Source organism: Saimiri boliviensis, chromosome 8 (genome assembly GCF_048565385.1).
Source record: "Saimiri boliviensis isolate mSaiBol1 chromosome 8, mSaiBol1.pri, whole genome shotgun sequence".
In the NCBI taxonomy this organism is placed as follows: domain Eukaryota; kingdom Metazoa; phylum Chordata; class Mammalia; order Primates; family Cebidae; genus Saimiri; species Saimiri boliviensis.
Genome location: NC_133456.1, coordinates 10,403,157 through 10,426,576, shown reverse-complemented (window position 1 = coordinate 10,426,576; position 23,420 = coordinate 10,403,157). Strand labels below are relative to the sequence as shown.

General features: G+C 40.9%; 1 protein-coding gene across 8 annotated transcripts in view; it reads left to right on the top strand.

Moving 5' to 3' along the window:
* DOCK3 (dedicator of cytokinesis 3) overlaps positions 1-23,420 on the top strand; it is a 656,527-nt gene that overhangs the window by 577,884 nt on the left and 55,223 nt on the right. For all 8 annotated transcript variants that reach the window (XM_074403778.1, XM_074403777.1, XM_074403779.1 and 5 more), the window contains exons 28-32: positions 9,368-9,462; positions 11,540-11,615; positions 12,015-12,115; positions 12,386-12,444; positions 14,539-14,687. In XM_074403778.1, coding sequence (XP_074259879.1) covers positions 9,368-9,462; positions 11,540-11,615; positions 12,015-12,115; positions 12,386-12,444; positions 14,539-14,687 — 480 coding nt within the window. The remainder of the gene's footprint in view (positions 1-9,367; positions 9,463-11,539; positions 11,616-12,014; positions 12,116-12,385; positions 12,445-14,538; positions 14,688-23,420) is intronic.

Below are 23,420 nucleotides of genomic sequence, written 5' to 3'. Positions count from 1 at the left end.
CATGAGGTCAGGAATTTGAGACCAGTCTGGCTCTTTGAAAACTGGCACAAGACAAGGGTGCCCTCTCTTGTGAAACCCCGTCTCTACTAAAAATACAAAAAATTAGCCAGGTGTGGTGGTGTGCACCTGTAATCCCAGCTACTTGGGAGGCTGAAACAGGAGAATCGCTTGAACCCAGGAGGCAGAAGTTGCAATGAGCCAAGACTGTGCCATTGTACTACAACCCGAGACTCCATCTCAAAAAAAAAAAAAAAGAATGCTTGTGATTTTTGCACACTTATTTTGTATCCTGAGATTTTGCTGAAGTTGCTTATCAGCTCAATCAACTTTTGGGCTGAGATGATGGGGTTTTCTAAATATAGGATCATGTCATCTGCAAACTGAAACAGTTTGACTTCCTCACTTCCTATTTGAATACCCTTTATTTATTTCTGTTGCCTGATTTCCCTAACCAGAACTTCCAATACTGTGTTGAATAGGTGTGGTAAGAGAGGGTATCCTTGTCTTGTGCCGATTTTCAAGGGGAATGCTTTCAGCTTTTGCCCATTCAGTATGATATTGGCTGTGGGTTTGTCATAAATGGCTCTTACTATTTTGAGATATGTTCCATCAATACCTAGTTTATTGAGAGTTTTTTAACATAAAGAGGTGTTGAATTTTATCAAAGGCCTTTTCTGTATCTACTGAAATAATCAGGTTGTTTTTGTCTTTAGTTTTATTTTTAGTTCTGCTCATCAGTAAATGAATTACATTTATTAATTTGTGTATGTTGAACCACTCTTGCATCCCAAGGATGAAGCCAACTTGATCATGGTGGATAAGCTATTTGATGTGCTGCTGGATTTGGTTTGCCAGTGTTTTATTGAGGATTTTTACACCAATGTTCATCAGGGATATGGCCTGAAGTTTTCTTTTTCTTGTGGTATGTCTGCCAGGTTTTGGTAACAGGATGATACTAGCCTTATAAAATGAGTTAGGGAGAAGTCCCTCCTTTTCAATTGTTTGGAATAATTTCAGAAGAAATGGTACCAGCTCCTCTTTGTACCTCTGGTAGAATTCAGCTGTGAATTCGGCTGATCCTGGGCTTTTTTTGATTGGTAGGCTATTTATTACTGCCTCAAGTTTCAGAACTGTTATTTGTCTGTTCAGGGATTCAACTTCTTTCTGGGAGGCTGTACATGTCCAGGAATTTATTTATTTTTTTCTAGATTTTCTAGTTTACATGCATAGAGGTGTTTATAGTATTCTCTGATGGTTGTTTGTATTCCTGTAGGGTCAGTGGTGGTATCCCCTTTATCGTTTTTGTTGTGCATATTTGATTCTTCTCTCTTTCTTCTTTATTAATCTAGCTAGCAGTCTATTTTATTAATTTTTTCAAAAACTAGCTCCTGGAGTCATTGATTTTTTTTTTAATTGTTTTTCATGTCTCTGTCTCCTTCAGTTCTGCTCTCATGTTGGTGATTTTTTGTCTTCTGCTAACTTTTGGGTTTGTTTGCTCTTGATTCTCTAGCTCTTTTAGTTGTGACATTAGAAAGATTTATTTAGGCCGGGCGCGGTGGCTCAAGCCTGTAATCCCAGCACTTTGGGAGGCCGAGGCGGGTGGATCATGAGGTCAAGAGATCGAGACCAACCTGGTCAACATGGTGAAACCCCGTCTCTACTAAAAATACAAAAAATTAGCTGGGCATGGTGGTGCGTGCCTATAATCCCAGCTACTCAGGGGGCTGAGGCAGGAGAATTGCCTGAACCCAGGAGGCGGAGGTTGCGGTGAGCCGAGATTGCGCCATTGCACTCCAGCCTGGGTACCAGGAGCAAAACTCCATCTCAAAAAAAAAAAAAAAATTTATTTGAGGCCGGGTGTGGTGGCTCAAGCCTGTAATCCCAGCACTTTGGGAGGCCGAGGCAGGTGGATCATGAGGTCAAGAGGTCGAGACCATCCTGGTCCATATGGTGAAACCCCATCTCTACTAAAAATACAAAAAATTAGCTGGGCATGGTGGTGCGTGCCTGTAATCCCAGCTACTCAGGAGGCTGAGGCAGGAGAATTGCCTGAACCCAGGAGGCGGAGGTTGCGGTGAGCCGAGATCACGCCATTGCACTCCAGCCTGGGTAACGAGCAAAACTCCGTCTCAAAAAAAAAGAAAAGAAAAGAAAAGAAAGATTTATTTGAGATATTTCTAGCTTTTTGATGTGGGCATTTAGTGCTGTAAATTTCCCTCTTAATACCTTTTTAGCTGCATCCCAGAGATTCTGGTACATTGTCTCTTTGTTCTTATTGGTTTCAGATAACTTCTTGATTTCTGCCTTAATTTCATTATTTACCCAGGAGTCATTCAAGAGCAGGTTGTTCAATTTCCCTGTAGTTGTGTGGTTCTGAGTGAGTTTCTTAATTTTGAGTTCTAATTTAATTTCACTGTGGTCTGAGATCCTGCTTGTTATGATTTCAGTTCTTTTGCATTCACTGAGAAATATTTTACTTCCAATTGTGTGATTGATTTTAGAGTAAGTGGCATGTGGTGCTGAGAAGAATGTTTATTCTTTTATTTTTGGATGAAGAGTTCTGTAGATATCTATCAGGTCTAGCTGATCCAGAGCTGAGTTCAAATCCTGAATATCCTTGTTAATTTTCTGTCTCAATGATCTATCTAATATTGACAGTGGAGTGTTAAAATCTCCCACTATTATTATGTGGGAGTCTTAAGTCTCTTTATAGGTTTTTAAGAACTTGTTTTATGAATCTGGGTGCTTCTGTATTGGGTACATATATATTTAGGATAGTTAGCTCTTCTTGTTGAATTGGTCCCTTTGTCATTATGAAATGCCCTTCTTTGTCTTTTTGATTTTTGTTGGTTTAAAGTCTGTTTTGTCAAAAACTAGGATTGTAACCCCGGCTTTTTTTCCATTTTCCGTTTGCTTGGTAAATTTTCTTCCATCCCTTTATTTTGAGCCTATGTGTGTCTTTGCATATGAGATGGGTCTCTTGAATACAGCACACTGATGAGTCTTGACTTTTTATATGGTTTGTCATTCTGTGTCTTTTAATTGAGGCATTTAGCCTATTCACATTTAAGGTTAATATGTTATGTGTGAATTTGATTCTGTTATCATAATGCTAGTTGATTATTTTTCAAACTTGTTGATGTAGTTGCTTCATAGTGTCATTGGCCTTTATACTTCAGTGTGTTTTTGAACTGGCTAGTAATGGTTTTTCCTTCCCATATTTAGTGCTTCCTTTAGGAGTTCTTGCAAGGTAGGTCTGGTGGTGACAAATTCCCTCCTCATTGGGTTGCCTGAAAAGGATTTTACTTCTCCTTCAATTATGAAGCTTAGTTTGGCCAGATATGAAACTCTAGGCTGGAAATTCTTTTCTTTAAGAATGTTGAGTATTGGCCCCCAATCTGTTCTGGCTTATAGGGTTTCTGCTGAGAGGTCTGCTGTTAGTCTGATGGGCTTCCCTTTGTAGGTGACCTGGCCTTTCCCTCTGGCTGCCTTTAACATTTTTTCCTTCATTTTGACCTTGGATAATCTGATGATTATGTGTCTTGGGGTTGATCTTCTCATGGAGTATCTTGCTGGGGTTCTCTGGATTTCCTTAATTTGAATGATGGCCTGTCTTGTTAGGTTGAGGAAGTTCCTGGATGATACCCTAAAGTATGCTTTACAACTTGGCTCTGTTCTCCCTGTCTCTTTCAGGTACCCCAATCAGTCATAAGTCATAGGTTTGGTCTTTTTACATATTCTCATAGTTCTCATAGGTTTTGTTTGTTCCTTTTCATTTTTTTTTCTCTCATATTGTCTGCCTTATTTCAGAAAGATAGTCTTCAAGCTCTGAAATTCTTTTCTCTGCTTCGTCTATGCAGTTATTGGTACTTGTGGTTGCATTGTGAAGTTCTCATGTTGTGTTTTTCAGCTCCATGAAGTAATTTGTGTTCCTCTCTAAACTGGTTTTTCTGGTAACAGCTCTTGTAATGTTTTATCATGGTTCTTAGCTTCTTTGCACTGAGTTGGAACATGCTCCTTTAGCTCAGTGAAGTTACTTATTACCCACCTTCTGAAGCCTACTTCTGTTCATTCATCTCAGCCTCTGCCCAGTTCTTTGCCCTTGCTGGAGAGGTATGGCAATCATTTGGAGAAGAGGCACTATGCCTTTTTGAGTTTTCAGTTTTTTCACTGATTCTTTCTCATCTTCATGAGTTTGTCTTGCTTCGATCTTTGAGGCTGCTGACATTTGGATGGGGTTTTTGTGGGGACTTTTCTGTTGATGCTGTTGTTGTTGCTTTCTGTTTGTTTTTCTTTTAACAATCAGGCCCTTCTTTTGTAGGGCTGCTGTGCTTTGCTGGGGATTTACTCCAGATCCTATTCACCTGGGTTCCTCCCATACCTGGAGGTGTCACCTGAAGAGGCTGCAGAGCAGCAAAGATGGCTGCCTGCTCCTTCCTCCTCTGTCCTCAAGGAGCACTGACCTGATGCCAGTGGGAATGCTCCTGTATACGGTGTCTGGCAACCCCTGTTTGAGTGTCTCACCCAGTCAAGGGACACGGAATCTGGGACCCACTTAATGAAGCACTCTGGCTGCCCCTTGGCAGAAGGGGCGTGCTGTGCTGCGGAGAATCCCACTTGTCTGGGCTGCCTGGATTCCTCAGAGCAAGCAGGGGGAAAGACTAGGTCTGCTGATCCGTGGAGATCACGGCTGCCCCTCAGTCCCAGGGAGATCAAAGTTCTGTCCCTAAAACCATGGCTGGGGTTGCTGAAATACCTGCAGGGAGGCCCCACGCAGGGAAGAGGAATGGGTCAGGGTCCAGCCGGAAGTGGCAGTCTGGCAACAATCTGCCACAGCCGGTGTGGCAGTTTGGGTTTAAACCGTCCAGTCTCCTCAGCACCAGCAGGGGGAAACCACAGACTGGAGCTACAGTGATGGCTGCTGCCCCTCCCCTAGGGAGCTAGTAATCTTAGGCAGCAGGCTGCCATAGTGATGCCTGCTACTCTTCCCCTGGGGAACTCAGTCATCTTAGGCAGCAGGCAGCCATAGTGATGGTGGCTCCCCTCCCTCTCAGGAGCTCAGTTGTCTTAGATAGCAGGCAGCTGCAGTGATGGCTGCCACCCCCTCCCCAAGGGAGCTCAGTTGTCTTAGGCAGCAGGCCACCACAGTGATGATGGCTGCCCCTCTTCCTAGGAACTTAGTAGTTTTAGGCAGCCTCCAGCTGAGTGGCCACTGAGAATCTGCACAGCTCTGTGCTTGGGATCCAAGGCCTTGGTGGTATGGGCTCTTGAGTTGAATCTCCTGATCTATGGGTTGCACAGATCTGTGGAAAAAACATGGTTTCCCAGGCAGGGTAGCATGATCCTTCACCACCTCCCTTGACTGGGGGTGGGGGGTCCTCTAACCCCATGTGGCTCCCAGGTGAGCCATTGCACCACCTGCTTTTCCTCACTTTCTATGAGTCATGCCAACTGGCTAGTCAGTCCAATGAGAGAACCTGGATACCATGGTTGCTGCTGCCCGGTTCACTCACTGTTTTGGTTCTTCTCAGTGGGAGCCCCTGACTGCAGCTGTTTCTCGTTGGCCATCTTCACCCCTCTGATTTTATTTCTTTTAAATGTATTGGGACTTTCTTTATGGCCTAACACATGATCTATCCTAGAGAAGAGAATGTACATATTTTTCCTTCTATGTGCATTTGAGGAAAACCTGTGTATTCTACTGTTGTTAGATGGAGTATTCTATAGATGTCTGTTAGAGCTAGATAGTTCATAATATTGCTCAAGGTTTTTATTTCTTTGCTGATCTTCTGTCTAGTTGTTTGGCCGTTAGTGGCATATCAAAATCCCCAACTATTGTTGAATTGTCTACTTTTACTTTCCATTCTGTCAGTTTTTGCATTATATATTTTGAGCCTCTGTTTTTAGGTTGCATGTGTTTATAGTTATTTCTTCCTGACAGATTGACCCCTTTATCAATATAAAAAGTCCCTTTTTATCTCTAACAAAAATTTTTGTCTTAATATCTATGTTGTCTGATGTTAGTATAGCCATACCGGTTCTTGTTTGGGTACTATTTTCATGGTATATATTTTTCCATTCTTTTACTTTCAACGTATTTGTGCCTTTGAATCTAAAGTGTGTACCTTGCAGACATAGTTGGATCACATTTAAAATTAATTTTTCCCAACTCTGCCTTTTAGTTCGAGTGTTTAATTCATTTATATGTACTGTAATTTCCAATAAAGGTTATTGGTAGGTTTTACACCTGCCGTTTTTCTATGTGTTTTATATAGATCGGTCTTATGTCACCTTTGTTCCTCTTTTCCTCCATTACTGGCTTCTTTTGTGTTAAACGTATTTAGTATGCCATTTTAATACCCTCATTTTGTGTGTGTGTTATAGGGCAGGTCTACAAGTAGAAAATTCGCTCAGTTTTTACCCTAGAATGTCTTGATTTTTTTTTTTTTTTTTTTTTTTTTTTTTTTTTTGTGAGACAGGGTCTTGCTCTGTCACACAGGCTAGGGTACTGTGGCATAATCATAACTCACTGCCACTTTAGTCTTCCTACGGTTAACTGATTCTCCCACCTCAGCCTCCCAAGTAACTGGGACACATGTGCACAACACCACACCAGCTAGTTTTTTTGTTTGTTTGTTTGTTTTTAATTTATTTGTTGTAAAGATGGGGTCTTGCTGTGTTGCTCAGGCTAGTGTCAAGCTCCTGGGCTCAAGCAGTCCTCCTGCCTCAGCCTCTCACAGTGCTAAGATTACAGGCATTAGCCACTGTGCTTTGCAGTTTCTTTAGTTTTGAATGGTAGTTTTGCTGGATTCTTTGTTAATGGTCTTTCATTTCAGACTTTGAATATTTTTGCCATCTTCCTTCTGGCCTCCAGTATATCTGATGGTGACACCTGTTAATATTATTGAGGGTTATTTGTTGTTTTTATATTGTTGCTTTCAAGATTCTCTTTATTTTTTGGCTTTTGACAGTTTGATTCTAATGTGGCTGTATGTGAATCTCTTTGATTTTATCCCATTTAGAGTTTGTTGACCTTCTTGCCTGTGTAGATTTTTTCCTCAAATGTGGAATGTTTTTGGCCATTATTTCTTCCCATTTCTCTTTCTCTTTTCCTTCTGGCACTACCACTGTGTATGTTTATACCCTTAATGATGTCCCACAGGCATCTGAAGCTATGTTCATTTGCCTTTATTCTTTTTTTCTTTTTGTTTTTCCTACTTGAGATAATCTCAGTTTACTTGGCTTTAAATTTGCTAAGTCTTCTGCTAGCTCAGATCTGCTGCTAAGCCCCTCTAGTAAATTTTTCATTTCAGTTATTGTATGTTTCAACCCTAGAATTTATATTTGGTGTACTTTAAGTAATTTCTGCCTTTTTTGTTGGTGTCCTCTATTTGGTAAGTCATTGTTCTTATACTTTCCTTTAATTATTTAAGTGTGATTTCCTTCAGTTCTTTGTTTAAAGATTTTTCCAAGCAAGTCCAGTATTTTTTAGCTACCTCAGGAAAAATTTTTATTTACTTCCTTTTGCCTGTCTATGGGCCATACTTTCCTATTTTTTTTTAATATCTTATAACCTTTTGTTGAAAACTGGACATTTTAAGTAACTTGGCAACCCTGGAAATCAGATCCCTTCCCCACATCCCCAGGGCTTGTTATTTGTTGCTTTTTGTGCTTCATGTTGTTGATGATGCTTTTGTGTGTGTGTCATTACTGGACTCATTTTTTTTTTTGATTTCTTTTTTTTTTTTTTTAGACAAGGTCTTGCTGTATTCCTCAGGCTGGAGTTCAGTGATGTGACCATATCTCACTACAAACTTGCCTGGGCTCAAGAGATCCTCCCACCTCAACCTCCTGAGTAGCCTGGACTTTAGGCATGTGCCACCACATGCAGCTAACTTTTTAATTTTTTGTAAAGATGGGGATCTTGCCACATTTCCCAAGCTGTTGTCAAACTCCTGGCCTCAAGTGTTCCTCTTGCCTCAGCCTCCCAAAGCACTGGGATTTCAGGTGTGAGCCACCATGCTCAGCCCCATTCTTTAATATCTGTATTTTTTTTATTATATGCAGTCACTAAAGTTTCCATTCAGTTAGATTAGTGGTCAGCTAATAACTGAACAGAGATTTTCTTAAATGCCTTAAATCAATAACTCTCCACATTTTGTTAAGTTTTTTTTTATATGTGTGTGTTAGGGCTCACTGTCATTGCTCCAGCACTTTTCATTTCGGCCTTAGCCTTCACTTCCTGCTTTCCCAGAGCCTCAAGGTCAGCCTTAATCTCTCAAGGTGAGAGATTAAGCGTTCTCAGGCCTTCCCTAGGAATGTATACAGCCCTGCACACATGTGTAACCTTCTAGATTCCCAGGAATATATCAGAGCTTTTCAGGGCCCCCTATGGATATTTTCATTCCTCAGATTTTCTTTTTAATTTTTTTTAGCCATTCTCTTGTTTGCCCCAAATGACATGGCTGATTCATGCAGCTAGGATGTTATATTATATGGTTAGGTTTTTTTTTTTTTTCCAACAAATGCCTTAGGTATAGAGCTTTCCTCATTGAGTGAGCTCTGAGTCAGGTTAAATTAAGACAAGCCTTATGAATGGAGCTTTTCCAGGAAGCTGCCAAAAAGGTCAAATGATAACAATTCTGGGAGTTGGGACTTTATTTTAGGAGTACAAAACCATTCTGTCCCTTCTAGTGGCTGCTAGGCTGCTGGTTTTCATGACTTTCATGATTCTACAGCAGCTTGTTTTTAAGGCTACTGTTGAGATTAGAGGGGATGGGAATAGTGCAAGTTAAAATGCAACAAAATTCATTGTTCTTATTCATCCATTTTTTTTTTAATAAACACTGCTTGGATTGTTGCAAGCCTTTGGTTAACCAGTATTAGGCACCCCACTGCTTCCAGAGACAAGCAGATTTTCAGAGGTCTTTTCTCTGCCATGCCTGAAGTGCTTCTCCCATGATTGTGTTCTCAATAAGCAAAAAAGCATGTTGTTACAATCAAACCCCCCAGGGGCCATGCCCCAGAAAATGAAGCCCATGGACTCAGTCAGATACCACTTTGGCTAGACCTTAGTCTGTCCCATGCTTTGGGCTTTGTGGGTATAGCGTGGCTATCGATCTGCTTTGGGCACTGTGGGTATAGAGCTGCCTCTGTTCTGCCCAGTTTGGGTCTGCTTCCAACTGGCCTGTGAGAGTACTGAGAACTCACTCTTACATAGCCATCTAAGAGAGAAACAACTCACAGAGAGAACCAGATTTAACTCACGGGTCCCACCTATTCTCATGATCAAGCAGCCAGGAGAGGCCTATTGAGGAGATGCATATTGTGATGGTGGTATCTCACATCAGCTTTTTTCTGCTGTCAGGAATTTCTGCTGAAGATTTTTTGTGTGTTCCGGAACCTGATGAAAATGAGTGTCTTCCCTCGGGACTGGATGGTAATGAGACTGCTTACAAGCAAGTGAGTATGGAAGGGCTCTGCATCAGCATCACTGAGCTGGTCTCAGACTAAGAAGAGTGTGTGTGTTTCAGAGAGGGAGCACATGAGCCAAACGAATGAAGTCCAGGGCCATGGGAACAGAGAGGAGACGGCAAATGGGAAAAACATTTCTGTGCTTGGTAGATGATGGCACAGTAAGGATAGAGAAGGACATTTTTAGGATGTGAAACATAATATTCAGAGAAGGGTTATTCCTTAAGGAAGGCCTGCTCAGTGGCCCACTGGCTCTGCTGCTCTGTAGGTTTAGGCATTGTCCCAAGCCTTCCTCTCAATTTGAATTGTGTTGTCTACCAGGTAGTGATTGCCTCCCACAGACAGTGCCGGTTACCCACCTGAGACCTGGTTTTAAGGCTCTGACCAGTTCTGATTACTGACATAGAATTTACTCTAAAGATAACCCTAACCTGACTGCATCATTCCTATTTCTAGCCTGTGCTTCCTGCTGGCAACCCAGACAAATGATAGATGGGTAAGGGACTGGCTCGTCTGGTCTCCCTCTACTCAGGAGAAGGCTACTTGGCCTCCACACTCCAGCTGATTGCCTCCTCCCACTGATCTGCCATTTATATTGACAGAGAAAATGTAGTGAAAATATTTGTTATTTGTTAGATATATTAGCAAGATACTAGCATGGTCTTTCCACTTTATACTTTTTATAGAGCACTGTAACTTTCCCCAAAATACAAATGTTTTATAAAGAACAGAAGAATGTTTATAAACAAAGTTGCACAGATACTTCCTCAAATAGTGACTTTTCCACTTGAATCCTTGTTTCTATCTCTTAGCTCTATTCAGAGCACTTTAAGCTCCCCAGCCTGTCCTGCAAGAGCAGACTTTTCTTTTTTTCTTTTTTTTTTTTTTTTTTTTTTTGCTATTAATCATACCACATTATTTTTGATTATGTACAAAGATCTAATATGTCACCCAGGGACCATTTCACCCACTGCTCTGTTTGGCCACCAGTCTTTTGTGTCTCTCTTCAGCAATGGTGAGGCGGATACCCTTTCCTCAGGGAAGAGAAATCCATGGTTACTGACCTTGCCAATAACAAAAATGTTGGAAAGTTGAGTGGCAAAGCTGTCACCATATTTTACATGAACCACATCAAAAGACCCAGGGTGCCTGTCTCTGCTGGTAATCACACCAATTATTCCCAGGTTAGCACCTCCAGTCGCCATACACAGGTTAACAGTGTCAAATCTGATGAATCAGTAATCTTTCAAGTCTCCAAATCATGAGCAGACTTTTCTTTCAAAGTTTTTACTCTTTAGATTTTTCACCCCCTCTAGTGGTAGACTAGTCTTTCTAATGTACTGTTTTTGTCATATTCATCTGCATCTAAACACAGGCAGCCACTGTTAGCCGTAAGTCTCTTTGCCAGGTAGCCAAGGCCCTGTGTAATCAAACAGGCCGTCCCACTAGACTTCCTCTCCACTTTACTCTCTTCTTTCAGCAGGACAGCCTCCTATTGTCCCTTCTGTGTGCCCGAGCTAAGCCTGAGAGTGATTACTATAGCTAGACAAAAAGCTGAATTCAAATGACACACAGATAAAAATAATAGTGTATGACAAAAGCAAAGATTTACTAACTATATAAACTCCTGTTATCAAAAATAATAATAAAATTATGTTCTAAGTCCTACAAAGTGATCATAATATCTGTCGATTACCCAGAGGTCCCCCAAATACTAGAACTATTCTGAACTGGGAGAACCACCGAACTCCTACCACCTTTTGTAGGCAGGGAAAATGAAACCCAGAGAGAAGTATGAAGGCCAGGTAATGGCAGAACTAGGTCTAGAACCCACTGATGTCCTATGCTGTCCTGCCAACTGTGGAGCATTTTTCCAAGACTGGTTTTCTGTGGAGTTTTTTTCTATAGAGTTTGTCCCATTTTCTCTTTCCTTTATAGTCACATCTTAAATGGGAACGTGTTTTACTCAAGAAGTTTGCACACAGGATATAGACAACTGATGCTAAGCCATCATATGCGATTGTTAGTCTTTTAATTTTGCCAATTCCTTGTTTCCTTACTGCAGTATTATAGTCACTACTGTCCAGTACCTGTCCTCTGCACTGCACAAGAATTTCACAGAGACTGATTTTGACTTTAAGGTAGGCACTCCTGAAATCCATCACTATTATTGCAAATAACCTTAGAAAACCAAAACCAAGCTTACTTGTTTTTGCTTTATTAGTATATTCATAGTATCAAACAGCTTCCAAGCCTGATGATGATTAGAATATGACTTGGGATACCCCTGTTGAAAGTGTCGGTAGCCAAACTTCCATGAGTATGCTTTCTAGTCCAGAATCAACACGATTGGCTTCAGAAGGAGTTAAGGGGGGAAAAAAAGAAAAACAAATTCCTGTTTGCAAAGATATTTAAAGGGGAAAAAAATGAGGATCTTAAGATCATAAAATGGGTTCTATGCTACATGTGTGTATTTAGTAACTCTCCCTACAAGATTAAGTTCTTAGACTGTCACGTTTTCTCTTTCTCTGTCTCTCTAGGTGTGGAATTCTTATTTTAGCCTGGCAGTTCTATTCATAAATCAGCCAAGCCTTCAGCTAGAAATTATCACCTCAGCCAAAAGGAAGAAGATTCTAGATAAGTAAGATAAACGTCTTCTGTTCATCTCCCTACCACTTGGCCAAAATAGGGCTATGTTTCCATGAGCGGCTCCTTCAGAAGTCCACAAGGTTTTCAGCTGGGTGGTTTCCCAGGGGGGCCAAGTGTGGGAGTTCAGCTGGGAGCCTAATGGCTTAGCATGTTGGGAAGCATTAGAAACAAACAGTGCTGAAGTACTGGCCTCATGAGTTTGCAGCCCTGTGTTCCTGAACCTTCTTCCACTAACGGTTGGCTCCTGTGTTGCTGTTCTTAGGTATGGGGACATGCGTGTAATGATGGCCTATGAACTGTTCAGCATGTGGCAGAATTTGGGTAGGTTTTTTCCTCCCTATTCTTCCCTTCTACATATTGCATAGCCAAATAGAAAGTAACAAGACTAATAATGTCTCCCAGGCTTTATGAATGTTAATTCAGACCCAGGAAAGCCTTACATATCTTTCACATAACACCTCAGATGGATGATGTAGCACATGTGCATAAAGCCCTTGGCAAGGAGAGTTTGGCTGAGAAATACGACCTCAGTAGTACATATGCTCAATCCCTTTTTTTAGGAACTAAAATCAAAAGGAAGAAAGGAGGGGGGCTCTAGTATTTTTTTTACAGTTTGAGAACCCATGCCTGTAAGATCCTCCATGCTCTTCACCTCCCTGTCTGGATGTTGCAGGCTCGAAAGCTTAGATCTGAGATACCCAGTACATGAGCAAAGGTGGCTATTAATTTTAATAAAGATTGAAACATTTCTTAGATCTCTGGTATTGGTGCATCCAGATCAGATACTTGCCACCAATTGCATGAATAACATATGAGAAGAGAACTGCAACCTCTGAGTGAGATCAATTTTGGCTTCCCTTCCTTGCACAGCTTCTGCTTTGAATGCTTTGAAAATAGCCACTGCTTTCAATCTAAATTTGTCAGATCAGTGTTTTTGGTAGAATTTCTGGGTTGCCCTGGTGACTGAGTGGGGCATCCCGTGATATTGTAGATTTCTGAGTGACCTGTCAGGATGCTAGAGATGCGACTATTATTATTTCAAGTGAAGTTTGCTTTCAGCTGAGTTCATGGTTCTGAAGCTGTAGGAATTATGGTCATAAACTCTTCAGTCCTCTGTTAACCACCTCCACCACTAACCTACAGGCAGCAAGCAAGATGTAAGCTATTTCTGCCAGCAGGAGGGCCTTCTATTCATGAGTGGGGATGTATTTCCCCAAGCAGACTTTCCAGCACTCTGGTTCCCTATATCCAGCACAGTTTGGATATGGATTTTAACCCTGACGTCTACTCTGAAATTCCTAGGAATGCAAGAGACTGGCAACTGTACCAAGTACCAAAATTGTAATATGCAGAACCAGCCTCAAGGCTAGCATTTGCTTCTTAGACAGGTTTTCAAAATGGAAAATATTTTAAATGCCTGACTTGCCTGATAAAGCCTTTTCTGCCTCATTGCGTTTGGTGGAAATGACATTCTCTGGTCCCCAAGAAATGGGTTTACTTGGCTGCAATTGTTGCAAAGACCCACAGTTTATCTCCTCCTTAGTCTCTGACGAACTGGGAGCAGAGCTCTGAAAGATGGTTCATTCTGTTTCACCATTGCAAGTAAAAGAAATATCCTAGTCCACCATCCACAAGGCTGGCTCTGGCTTCTCATTGGCAGGCCAATGAGAGGAAAACCCACATCACTCTCTTATCATGGATATGCCTCATTAAGGAAATTGAGTGTTGAGCTGAGCCATATAGGTGTAGTGGTACCATCAGAAATGCAATATGAACACAAAGGGAGTTCAGGGTGGGTAAAAACAGAATCTCTAAGCTAGCCTGTTAGGGTAGGGCTGTGCAGGAGGCTCCTACTAGCTCAGGAGGAGGACTTCTTTGGCATACATGAACATAGGCAGTGAAAAGGCCCATGGACTTTAGACCTCTGCTGGCTAGACCAGGGACTGCATATCCTCATCACTTAAATGTCTCTGGGCTAGAGCTAGAAACTCCAAGGAGAGTGCGTTGTATTTAAGCAGAAATGTGTAGATTTTTCTTGTTAAATAAACACTGTAAATAGACCACAATGTTACTCAGAAACTCATAAGTTACTCAGGAACCCATTCTGTTTAAAGTAGCAAACTCTGTTCCTTCATCTCAGGGAGATTTTCAGGTAGTTGGGGGACCTTTCAGGAAATTCTTTGGAAAAGCAGTTTTGTGATTGTCGTGCATTTGCTTTAACTGGGCTAGGCCAGTTTTATCTATGAACTCTAAAAAGTTGAAAGGGAGTGTCTCAGAAAACCATAGGGGAAAGGTTGCCCTGTGCTTGGAAGCTTCCGGTATAGATTATAGCTTGCGCTGTGGCCCCACTTGGGAATCTTCCATGGAAAGAGCAAAGAAGGCATAAACTAATATCTGTTGGGTTTTGTTGTTCAGGTGAACATAAGATCCACTTTATTCCGGGAATGATCGGTCCTTTTCTGGGTGTGACACTTGTCCCACAGCCAGAAGTGCGGAATATCATGATTCCCATCTTTCATGATATGATGGACTGGGAGCAGAGAAAAAATGGCAACTTCAAACAGGTAAGACACTTGCAGTGTTCAGAGCATTCTCTGGAATGGATCCCTTCTGCTTAGGCAGGTGGCCTAGATGACCAAGCCATGATTCTAGTGGGGATGGGCTGTAGCTTGGCTAAGTTGAATCCTGTTCAGGGGGTTTTTCCCTTACTTGTGAGCCAAAATTGATTTGTGGATTTTCTTCATGAAGTTAGAGGTCAGACAATAATGAAGCCAGGAAAGGAATGAACATCACTGTAACTTTCTGATCAAGGAGAGAATAATTGAGACTGTCACCTTCCAGTTTCATTCAGGAACGGGCCCTGAGAGTGTAATATCCTTTCTTTACAGAGAATTTTCACTGTATAGTCCAGGAATTTCTAGGGCTGCAACCCAAACCAGATGACTTCTCATGGCTCAGTGTCACCCAGCATTTTACAGACTACTGCACAGAGAGGTTGGTCCAGAAGATACAAGCCCCTTGGCTTCTGAGTGACTTCAGGCTATCCACCCATGCAGTACTTCTGCCACCACTAAGGTGTAGGAGATGGCCTCTGCCTTTGTATCTGTAGCTCCAGGGAATAGTACTAGGGCCAATAGGGGCTGATGGTGAGGAAGCCAATTTTAGCTAATAAAAGAAATAACTTGCTAACAGCAAAAACTGCCCACTGTAAGCAGGCTTTGGAAGATAGAGATTTTCTGTCTTTGCTGATGATCTTCAAGCAGAAACTCCCAGGAAACCTCTAGGGAATTTTCTGTATTGGCTTGGGAATTGTACCGGTTCCCCACTAAGCTCCTTACAAGCCTGTGATTCTGGGATGAACCAGTGGTCTTAGAATAGGTAACAGTAACAGTGAGAAGCAGACCAGGACCAGGCAAACAGTAATTTTAAAATATTTATTTATTTTTAAATTTACATAGAATACAATTTATTCTTTTTGATTTACAGTTCTGTGTGTTTGGCAAATGCATAGTCATGTAACCACCCCCACAATCAAGATTTTTTGAATACTTAAAAATTTGATCTTGCTGTCTATTTGTAGTCAAACTCTTTCCCTGTACTTAATAAATGCAACCATAGGTCTGTTCTTCATCACTATAGTTGTGCCTTTTCTAGAATGTCATATAAATGGAATCAAGCACAGTACAGCCTTTTGAGACTGGCCCCTTGCACTTAGCATAATGCTTTGAGAGATTCATCCATGTTACTGCATGCATCAGTAGTTTTTCTATGCTGAGTAGTATCTAGTTCATTCATTCACCATTTGAAAGATGTAAATAAAGCTACTAAAAACATTTCTTTACAGGTTTTTGTATGCATATAAGCTTTCATTTTTCTTGAGTGAATACCCAGGGATAGGATTGTTGGTCTTGTGACAAGTATATGATTAGCTTTATAAGAAGTTCTCAAACTCTTTTCTAAAATAACTATGCCATTTTGAAGTCCCAGCAGCAGTATATAATCAATTGCTCCACATACTAACCAGGACTTTGTATTATGTTTGTTTGCTTGTTTGTTTTAGCTATTCTAATTGAAGCGTAGTATATCATTGTGGTTTTCATTTCCATTTCCCTAGTGACTAATGATTTTGAGCATCTTTTCATGTGCTTATTTACCATCCTTATATTTCTCTGGTGAAATGGGTTCAAAGATTTTGTTCATTTTCATTTGAATTGTTGCTTTCCTTATTGTTGAATTTTAGAGTTCTTTATATATTCTGTATGTAAGTCCTTTATTAAGTATAAGATTTACAGATATTTTCTGCGTATCTTTAGCTTATCTTTTCATTTACTGAACAATATCTTTCTTAGAACAATAGTTCTTCATTTTTGTGAAGTCCAATTTGGTTCTCTTCTATAGATCATTTAAAATGTTTTTCTTTTATAGATGATGCTTTTGGGGCATACCCCAAGAACTGTTTCTTAACATAGGACCGCAAAAAATTGTCTCCTGTGTTTTCTTCTAGAAGTTTTATAATTTTACATTTTAAATTTACATCTATGATCTGTTTTGAGTTGATTTTTGTATAAGTTATGAAGGATAGTTCAGGTTCTTTTTTTATTTTGCAACAAGATATCCAATTATTCCAGCACTTTTTGTTGAAAAGAGTATACTTTCTTGAGTTGTCTTTCTGCCTTGGTCAAAAATCAATTGACAAAAGAAAAACAAGTAGGTTTGGACAATGAGAAGCTTAAAAAAAAGAAAAGAAAAAAATCAACTGACCATCAAAGGATACAAAGTTTCAAAGTTAGGAGGAATAAGCTTTACTGGGCTACTGCACCACATAGTGACTGTAGTTAATAATAATGTATTGTACAAAAATTAGCCAGTCATGGTGGCATTTGTGCCTGTAATCCCAGCTACTGAAGAAGCTGAAGCAGGAGAATCACTTGAACCTGGGAGGCGGAGGTTGTAGTGAGCCAACCAAGATCATGCCACAGCACTCCAGGCCTGGGCAACAGAGCAAGACTTCTCTCAAAATAATAATAATAGGCCGGGCACGGTGGCTCAAGCCTGTAATCCCAGCACTTTGGGAGGCCGAGGCAGGTGGATCATGAGGTCAAAAGATCGAGACCATCCTGGTTAACATGGTGAAACCCCGTCTCTAATAAAAATGCAAAAAATTAGCTGGGCATGGTGGCACATGCCTGTAATCCCTGCCACTCAGGAAGCTGAGGCAGGAGAATTGCCTGAACCCAGGAGGCGGAGGTTGCGGTGAGCCAAGATTGTGCCATTGCACTCCAGCCTGGGTAACAAGAGCGAAACTCCGTCTCAAAAAAAAAAAATAATAATAATAATAATAATAATAATGTATTATGTATTTCAAAATTGCCAAAAGAGTAGACTTTTAATGTTCTCATTGCAAAGTAAAAGTAGGTGAATGTTCTCACTGCAAAATAAAAGTAGGTGAGGTGACAGATATGTTTGCTTGATTTAATCATTTTAGAATGTATACTTCATAAATACATATAATTATTGTCACTTAAAACTACTTAAGAAATCAATTTCATCTCATTGGGACTGGTTGGACAGTGGGTGCAGCCCAAGGAGGGTGTCGCCTTAGCCTGGAAACACAAGAGGCCAGGGAACTCCCTCTCCTAGCCAAGGGAAGCCATTAGGGACTGGCCCCTGTATTTTGGCCAAGATACTGTGCTTTTCCTATGGTCTTCACAACTCACAGACCAGAGATTCCCTCTGTTGCCTACAACAGCAAGACCCTGGGTTTTCAGCACAAAACTGGGTGGCTGTTTGGGAAGACACTAAGCTAGCTGCGGCAGTTTTTTTTTTTTTTTTTTCATACCCCAGTGGTGCCTGGAACACCAGCAAGGCAGAATGATTCACTACTCTGGAAAGGGGCTTGAAGCCAGGGATCCAAGTGATCTGGCTTGGTGGGTCCCACCTCTACGAAAACCAGCAAGCTAAGATCCACTGGCTTGAAATTCTCACAGCCAGCACAGCAGTTTGCACTCAACTTGGGACATTCTAGCTCAATGCGGGGAGGAGCATCTGCCATTGCTGAGGCTCAAGTAGGAGGTTTTAACATCACAGGGTAAATGAAATCACCAAGTTCAAACTGGGTGGAACCCATGGCAGCTCAGCAAGCCTCTGCAGGCAGATTATGTCACTAGACTCCCTCCTCACTGGGCAGGACATCTCTGAAAAAAGGCAGCAGACCATCAGGGACTTAAAAAGAAAACCCCATTTTCCTAGGACAGAGCACCTGGGAAAGGGGCCGTTGTGGGTACAGTTTCAGCAGACTTAAACATTCCTGCCTGGCAGCTCTGAAGAAAGCAGCAGATCTTCCAGCAAATGTTCGAGCTCTGATAAGAGAAACACTACCTCCTCAAGTGGCTCCCTAATCCCTATGTATCCTGACTGGGAGACACCTCCCAGTAGGGGCTAACAGACACCTCATGCAGGAAAGCTCTGGCTGGCATCTGGCAGGTACCCCTCTGGGATGAAGCTATCAGAGGATGGAACAGGGAGCAATCTCTGCTGTTCTGCAGCCCCTGCTGGTGATCACAACTGCTCACCAACAAGGGAACAAAACTGGATGGAGAATGAGTTTGACGAATTGACAGAAGCAGGCTTCAGAAGGTGGGTAATAACAAAATTCTCTAAGCTAAAGGAGCATGTTCTAACCTAATGCAACAAGCTAAGAACCTTGAAAAAAGGTTAGATGAAATGCTAACTAACTAGAATACCCAATTTAGAGAAGAACATAAATGACCTGATGGAACTTAAAAACACAGCATAAGAACTTCATGAAGCATACACGTTTCAGTAGCCAAATCCATCAACCAGAAGAAAGGATATCAGAGATTGAAGATCAACACGATGAAATAAAGTGAGAAGACAGGACAGGCTTGGTGGCTCACACCTGTAATCCCAGCACTTTGGGAGATTGAGGCAGGTGGATCGTGAGATCAGGAGTTCGAGCTCCTGATCTGTTCACCATCTGTTCACCAGCCTGGCCAACATGGTGAAACCCCGTCTCTACTAAAAACACAAAAAATTAGCTGGATATGGAGGCACACACTTGTAATCCAGCTACTTGGGAGGCTAAGCCAGGAGAATCACTTGAACCCAGGAGGTGGAGGTTGTGGTGAGCAGAGATCACACTATTGCACTCCAGCCTGGGTGCCAGAGCAAGACTCCGTCTCAAAAAAAAAAACAAAGAAAAGAAAAGAAAGAACGAGTGAAAAGAAATGAACAAAGCCCTCAAGAAATATGAGATTATGTGAAAAGACTACATCTACATTTGATCAGTGTACCTGTCACTTTCAGGGAGAATGAAACCAAGTTGGAAAACACTCTTCACAATATTATCCAGGAGAATTTCCCCAACCTAGCAAGACAAGCTAACATTCAAATTCAGGAAATACAGAGAACACCACAAAGATACTCCTTGAGAAGAGCAACCCGAAGACACATAATCATCAGATTCACCACAGTTGAAATGAAAGAAAAAATGGTAAGGGCAGAGAGAAAGGACAGGTTACCCACAAAGGAAAGCCCATTAGAATAACAGCAGATCTCTCTGCAGAAACCCTACAAGCCAAAAGTTGAGAGGTGGAGGGGCAATATGCAACATTCTTTTTTTTTTTTTTTTTTTTTTTTTTTTTTGAGATGGAGTTTCACTCTTGTTACCCAGGCTGGAGTGCAATGGCGCGATCTCGGCTCACCGCAACCTCCGCCTCCTGGGTTCAGGCAATTCTCCTGCCTCAGCCTCCTGAGTAGCTGGGATTACAGGCACACACCACCATGCCCAGCTAATTTTTTGCATTTTTAGTAGAGACAGGGTTTCACCGTGTTGACCAGGATGGTCTCGATCTCTTGACCTCGTGATCCACCCACCTCGGCCTCCCAAAGTGCTGGGATTACAGGCTTGAGCCACCGTGCCTGGCCGCAACATTCTTAAAGAAAAGAATTTCAACCCAGAATTTCATATCCAGCCAAACTAAGCTTCATAAGCACAGGAGAAATAAAACCCTTTACAGACAAGCAAATGCTGAGAGATTTTTGTCACCACCAGGCCTGCCTTACAAGAGCGCCTGAAGGAAGCAATAAACATGGAAAGAAACAACCAGTACCAGCTGCTGCAAAAACATACCAAATTGTAAAGACCATCAATGCTACGGCCTCCAACAAAATTCAGCAGCCCTTTATGCTAAAAACTCTCAATAAACTAGGTGTTGATGGAACGTATCTCAAAATAACAAGAGCTTTTCATGACAAACCTACAGACAATATCATACTGAATGGGCAAAAACTGGAAGCATTCCCTTTGAAAACTGGTACAAGACAAGGATGCCCTCTCTTACCACTCTTATTCAACATAGTATTGGAAGTTCTGGCCACGCCAGTCAGGCCAGAAATAAAGGGTATTCAAGTAGGAAAGGAGGAAGTCAAATTGTCTCTATTTGCAGATGACATGATTGTATATTTAGAAGACCCCATCATCTCAGCCTCAAATCTCCTGAAACTGATAAGCAACTTCAGCAAAGTCTCAGGATACAAAATCAATGTGCAAAAATCACAAGCATTCCATACACCAATAACAGACAGAGAGCCAAATCATGAGTGAACTCCCATTTACAATTGCTACAAAGAGAGTAAAATACCTAGGAATACAACTAACAAAGAATGTAAAGGACCTCTTCAAGGAGAACTGCAAGCTACTGCTCAAGAAAATAAGAGAGAACACAAACAAGTGGAAAAACATTCCATGCTCATGGTTAGGAAAAATCAATATTGTGAAAATGACCATACTTCCCAGAGTAATTTATAGATTTAATGCTATCCCCATTAAGCTACCATTGACTTTCTGCATGGAATTAGAAGAAAAGAAAAAAAAAAGCTACTTTAAATTTCATATGGACCCAAAAAAAAGCCCATATAGCCAAGACAACCCTAAGCATAAAAAAAAAAAAAAAAAATACAAAGCTGGAGTCATCACACTACCTGACTTCAAACTATACTACAAGGCTACAGTAATCAAAACAGCATGGTATTGATACCAAAACAGAGAAATAGACCAATGGAACAAAACAGAGGCCTCAGAAATAACACCACATATCTACGACCATCTGATCTTTAACAAACCTGACAAAAACAAGCAATGGGGAAAGGATTCCCTATTTAGTAAATGGTGTTGGGAAAACTGGCTAGCCATATGCAGAAAGCTGAAACTGGATCCCTTCTTGACAGCTTATATGAAAATTAACTCAAGATGGATTAAAGATTTAAATATAAGACCTAAAACCATAAAAACCCTAGAAGAAAACCTAGGCAATACCATTCAGGACATAGGCATGGGCAAGGACTTCATGACTAAAACACCAAAAGCAATGGCAACAGAAGCCAAAATAGACAAATGGGATCTAATTAAAGAGCTTCTGCACAGCAAAAGAAACTACCATCAGAGTGAACAAGCAATCTACAGAATGGGAGAAAATTTTTGCAATCTACCTGTCTGACAAAGGGCTAATATCCAGAATCTACAAAGAACTTAAACAAATTTATGGGGGAAAAAAGGAACCCTATCAAAAAGTGGGCAAAGGATATGAACAGGCACTTCTCAAAAAGAGACATATATGCAACCAACAACATATGGAAAAAAGCTCATCATCACTGGTCATTAGAGAAATCCAAATCAAAACCGCAATGAGATGCTATCTCATGCCAGTTAGAATGGTGATGATTAAAAAATCAGGAGACAACAGATGCTGGAGAGGATTTGGAGAAATAGAAATGCTTTTACACTGTTGGTGGGAGTGTAAATTAGTTCAGCCACTGTGGAAGATAGTGTGGCAATTCCTCAAGGATCTAGAACTAGAAATACCATTTGACCCAGCAATCCCACTACTGGGTATATACCCAAAGGATTATAAATTGTTCTATTATAAAGACACATGCTTATGTTTATTGCAGCACTGTTCATAATAGCAAAGACTTGGAACCAACCCAAATGTTCATCAGTGATAAACTGGATAAAGAAAGAGTGGCACATATGCACCATGGAATACTATACAGCAATAAAAAAGGATGAGTTCTTGACCTTTGCAGGAACATGATAAAGCTGAAAACCATCATTCTCAGCAAACAAACACAAGTACAGAAAACCAAAAATCACATGTTCTCACACATAAGTGGAAATCGAAAAATAAGAAGACATAGATACAGGGAGGAGAACATCACACACTGGGGCCTGTCATGGGGTGGGAGACTAGGGGAGGGATAGCATTAGAGAAATAGCCTAACGTAGATGACAGGGTGATGGATGCAGCAAACCACCATGGCACGTGTATAACTGTGTAACCAAACTGCATGTTCTGGACATGTACCCCAGAACTTAAAGTATAATTTTGAAAAATCAATTGACCATATTTGTGTGAATCTCTTTCTGGACTCTAGTCTTTCCATAGATCAATATGTTTATTCTTTCATCAATAACACACTACCTTATTATAGTAGCTTTATAGTTAGTCTTAAAACTAGGTGGTATGAGTCAGTTTTCCAGCTTTGTTGTTTTTTTTTTTTTTTTTTTTTTTTGTATTGTGTTAGCTATCTAATTCTTTTTCCTTTTTAAAATAAATTTTAGAATCAGCATGTCAATATCTATAACATTCCTGCTGAGATTTTGATTGGGATTGCACTGATTCTATAAATCAAATTGGGGTCCATGCATGGTGGCCCATGCCTGTAATCTCAGCACTTTGGTAGGCCAAGGCAGTTGGATAATTTGAGATCAGGTGTTCAAGACCAGCCTGGCCAATATAGTGAAACCCTGTCTCTACTAAAAACATAAAAATTAGCCAGGCGTGGTGGCAGGCACCTGTAATTACAGCTAATCAGGAGGCTGAGGCAGGAGAATTGCTTGAACCCGGGAGGCAGAGGTTGCAGTGAGATCATGCTGCAGCACACAAGTATGGGCAAGAGAGCAAGACTGTCTCAAAAATAAAATAAATATCAAATTGGGAAAAATTGATATCATAATAATATTGAGTCTTCTAGTCCATGAAGACAATGTATCTTTCCATTTATTTAGGTGTTCTTTTATTTCTTTAATCGGTGTTTTGTATACAGATCTTCCACATATGTTATTAGATTTATATGTATTTCCTATTTTTTGGTGCTGTTATAAATGATTCCATGCAACTGAATGATATTCCTTGAACAAATTTTAGACTCCCTTTATTGCCTAGTATGCAGCATTTTAAAAAATTGTGAACTTGGAAAACACTGGCTATTCTATG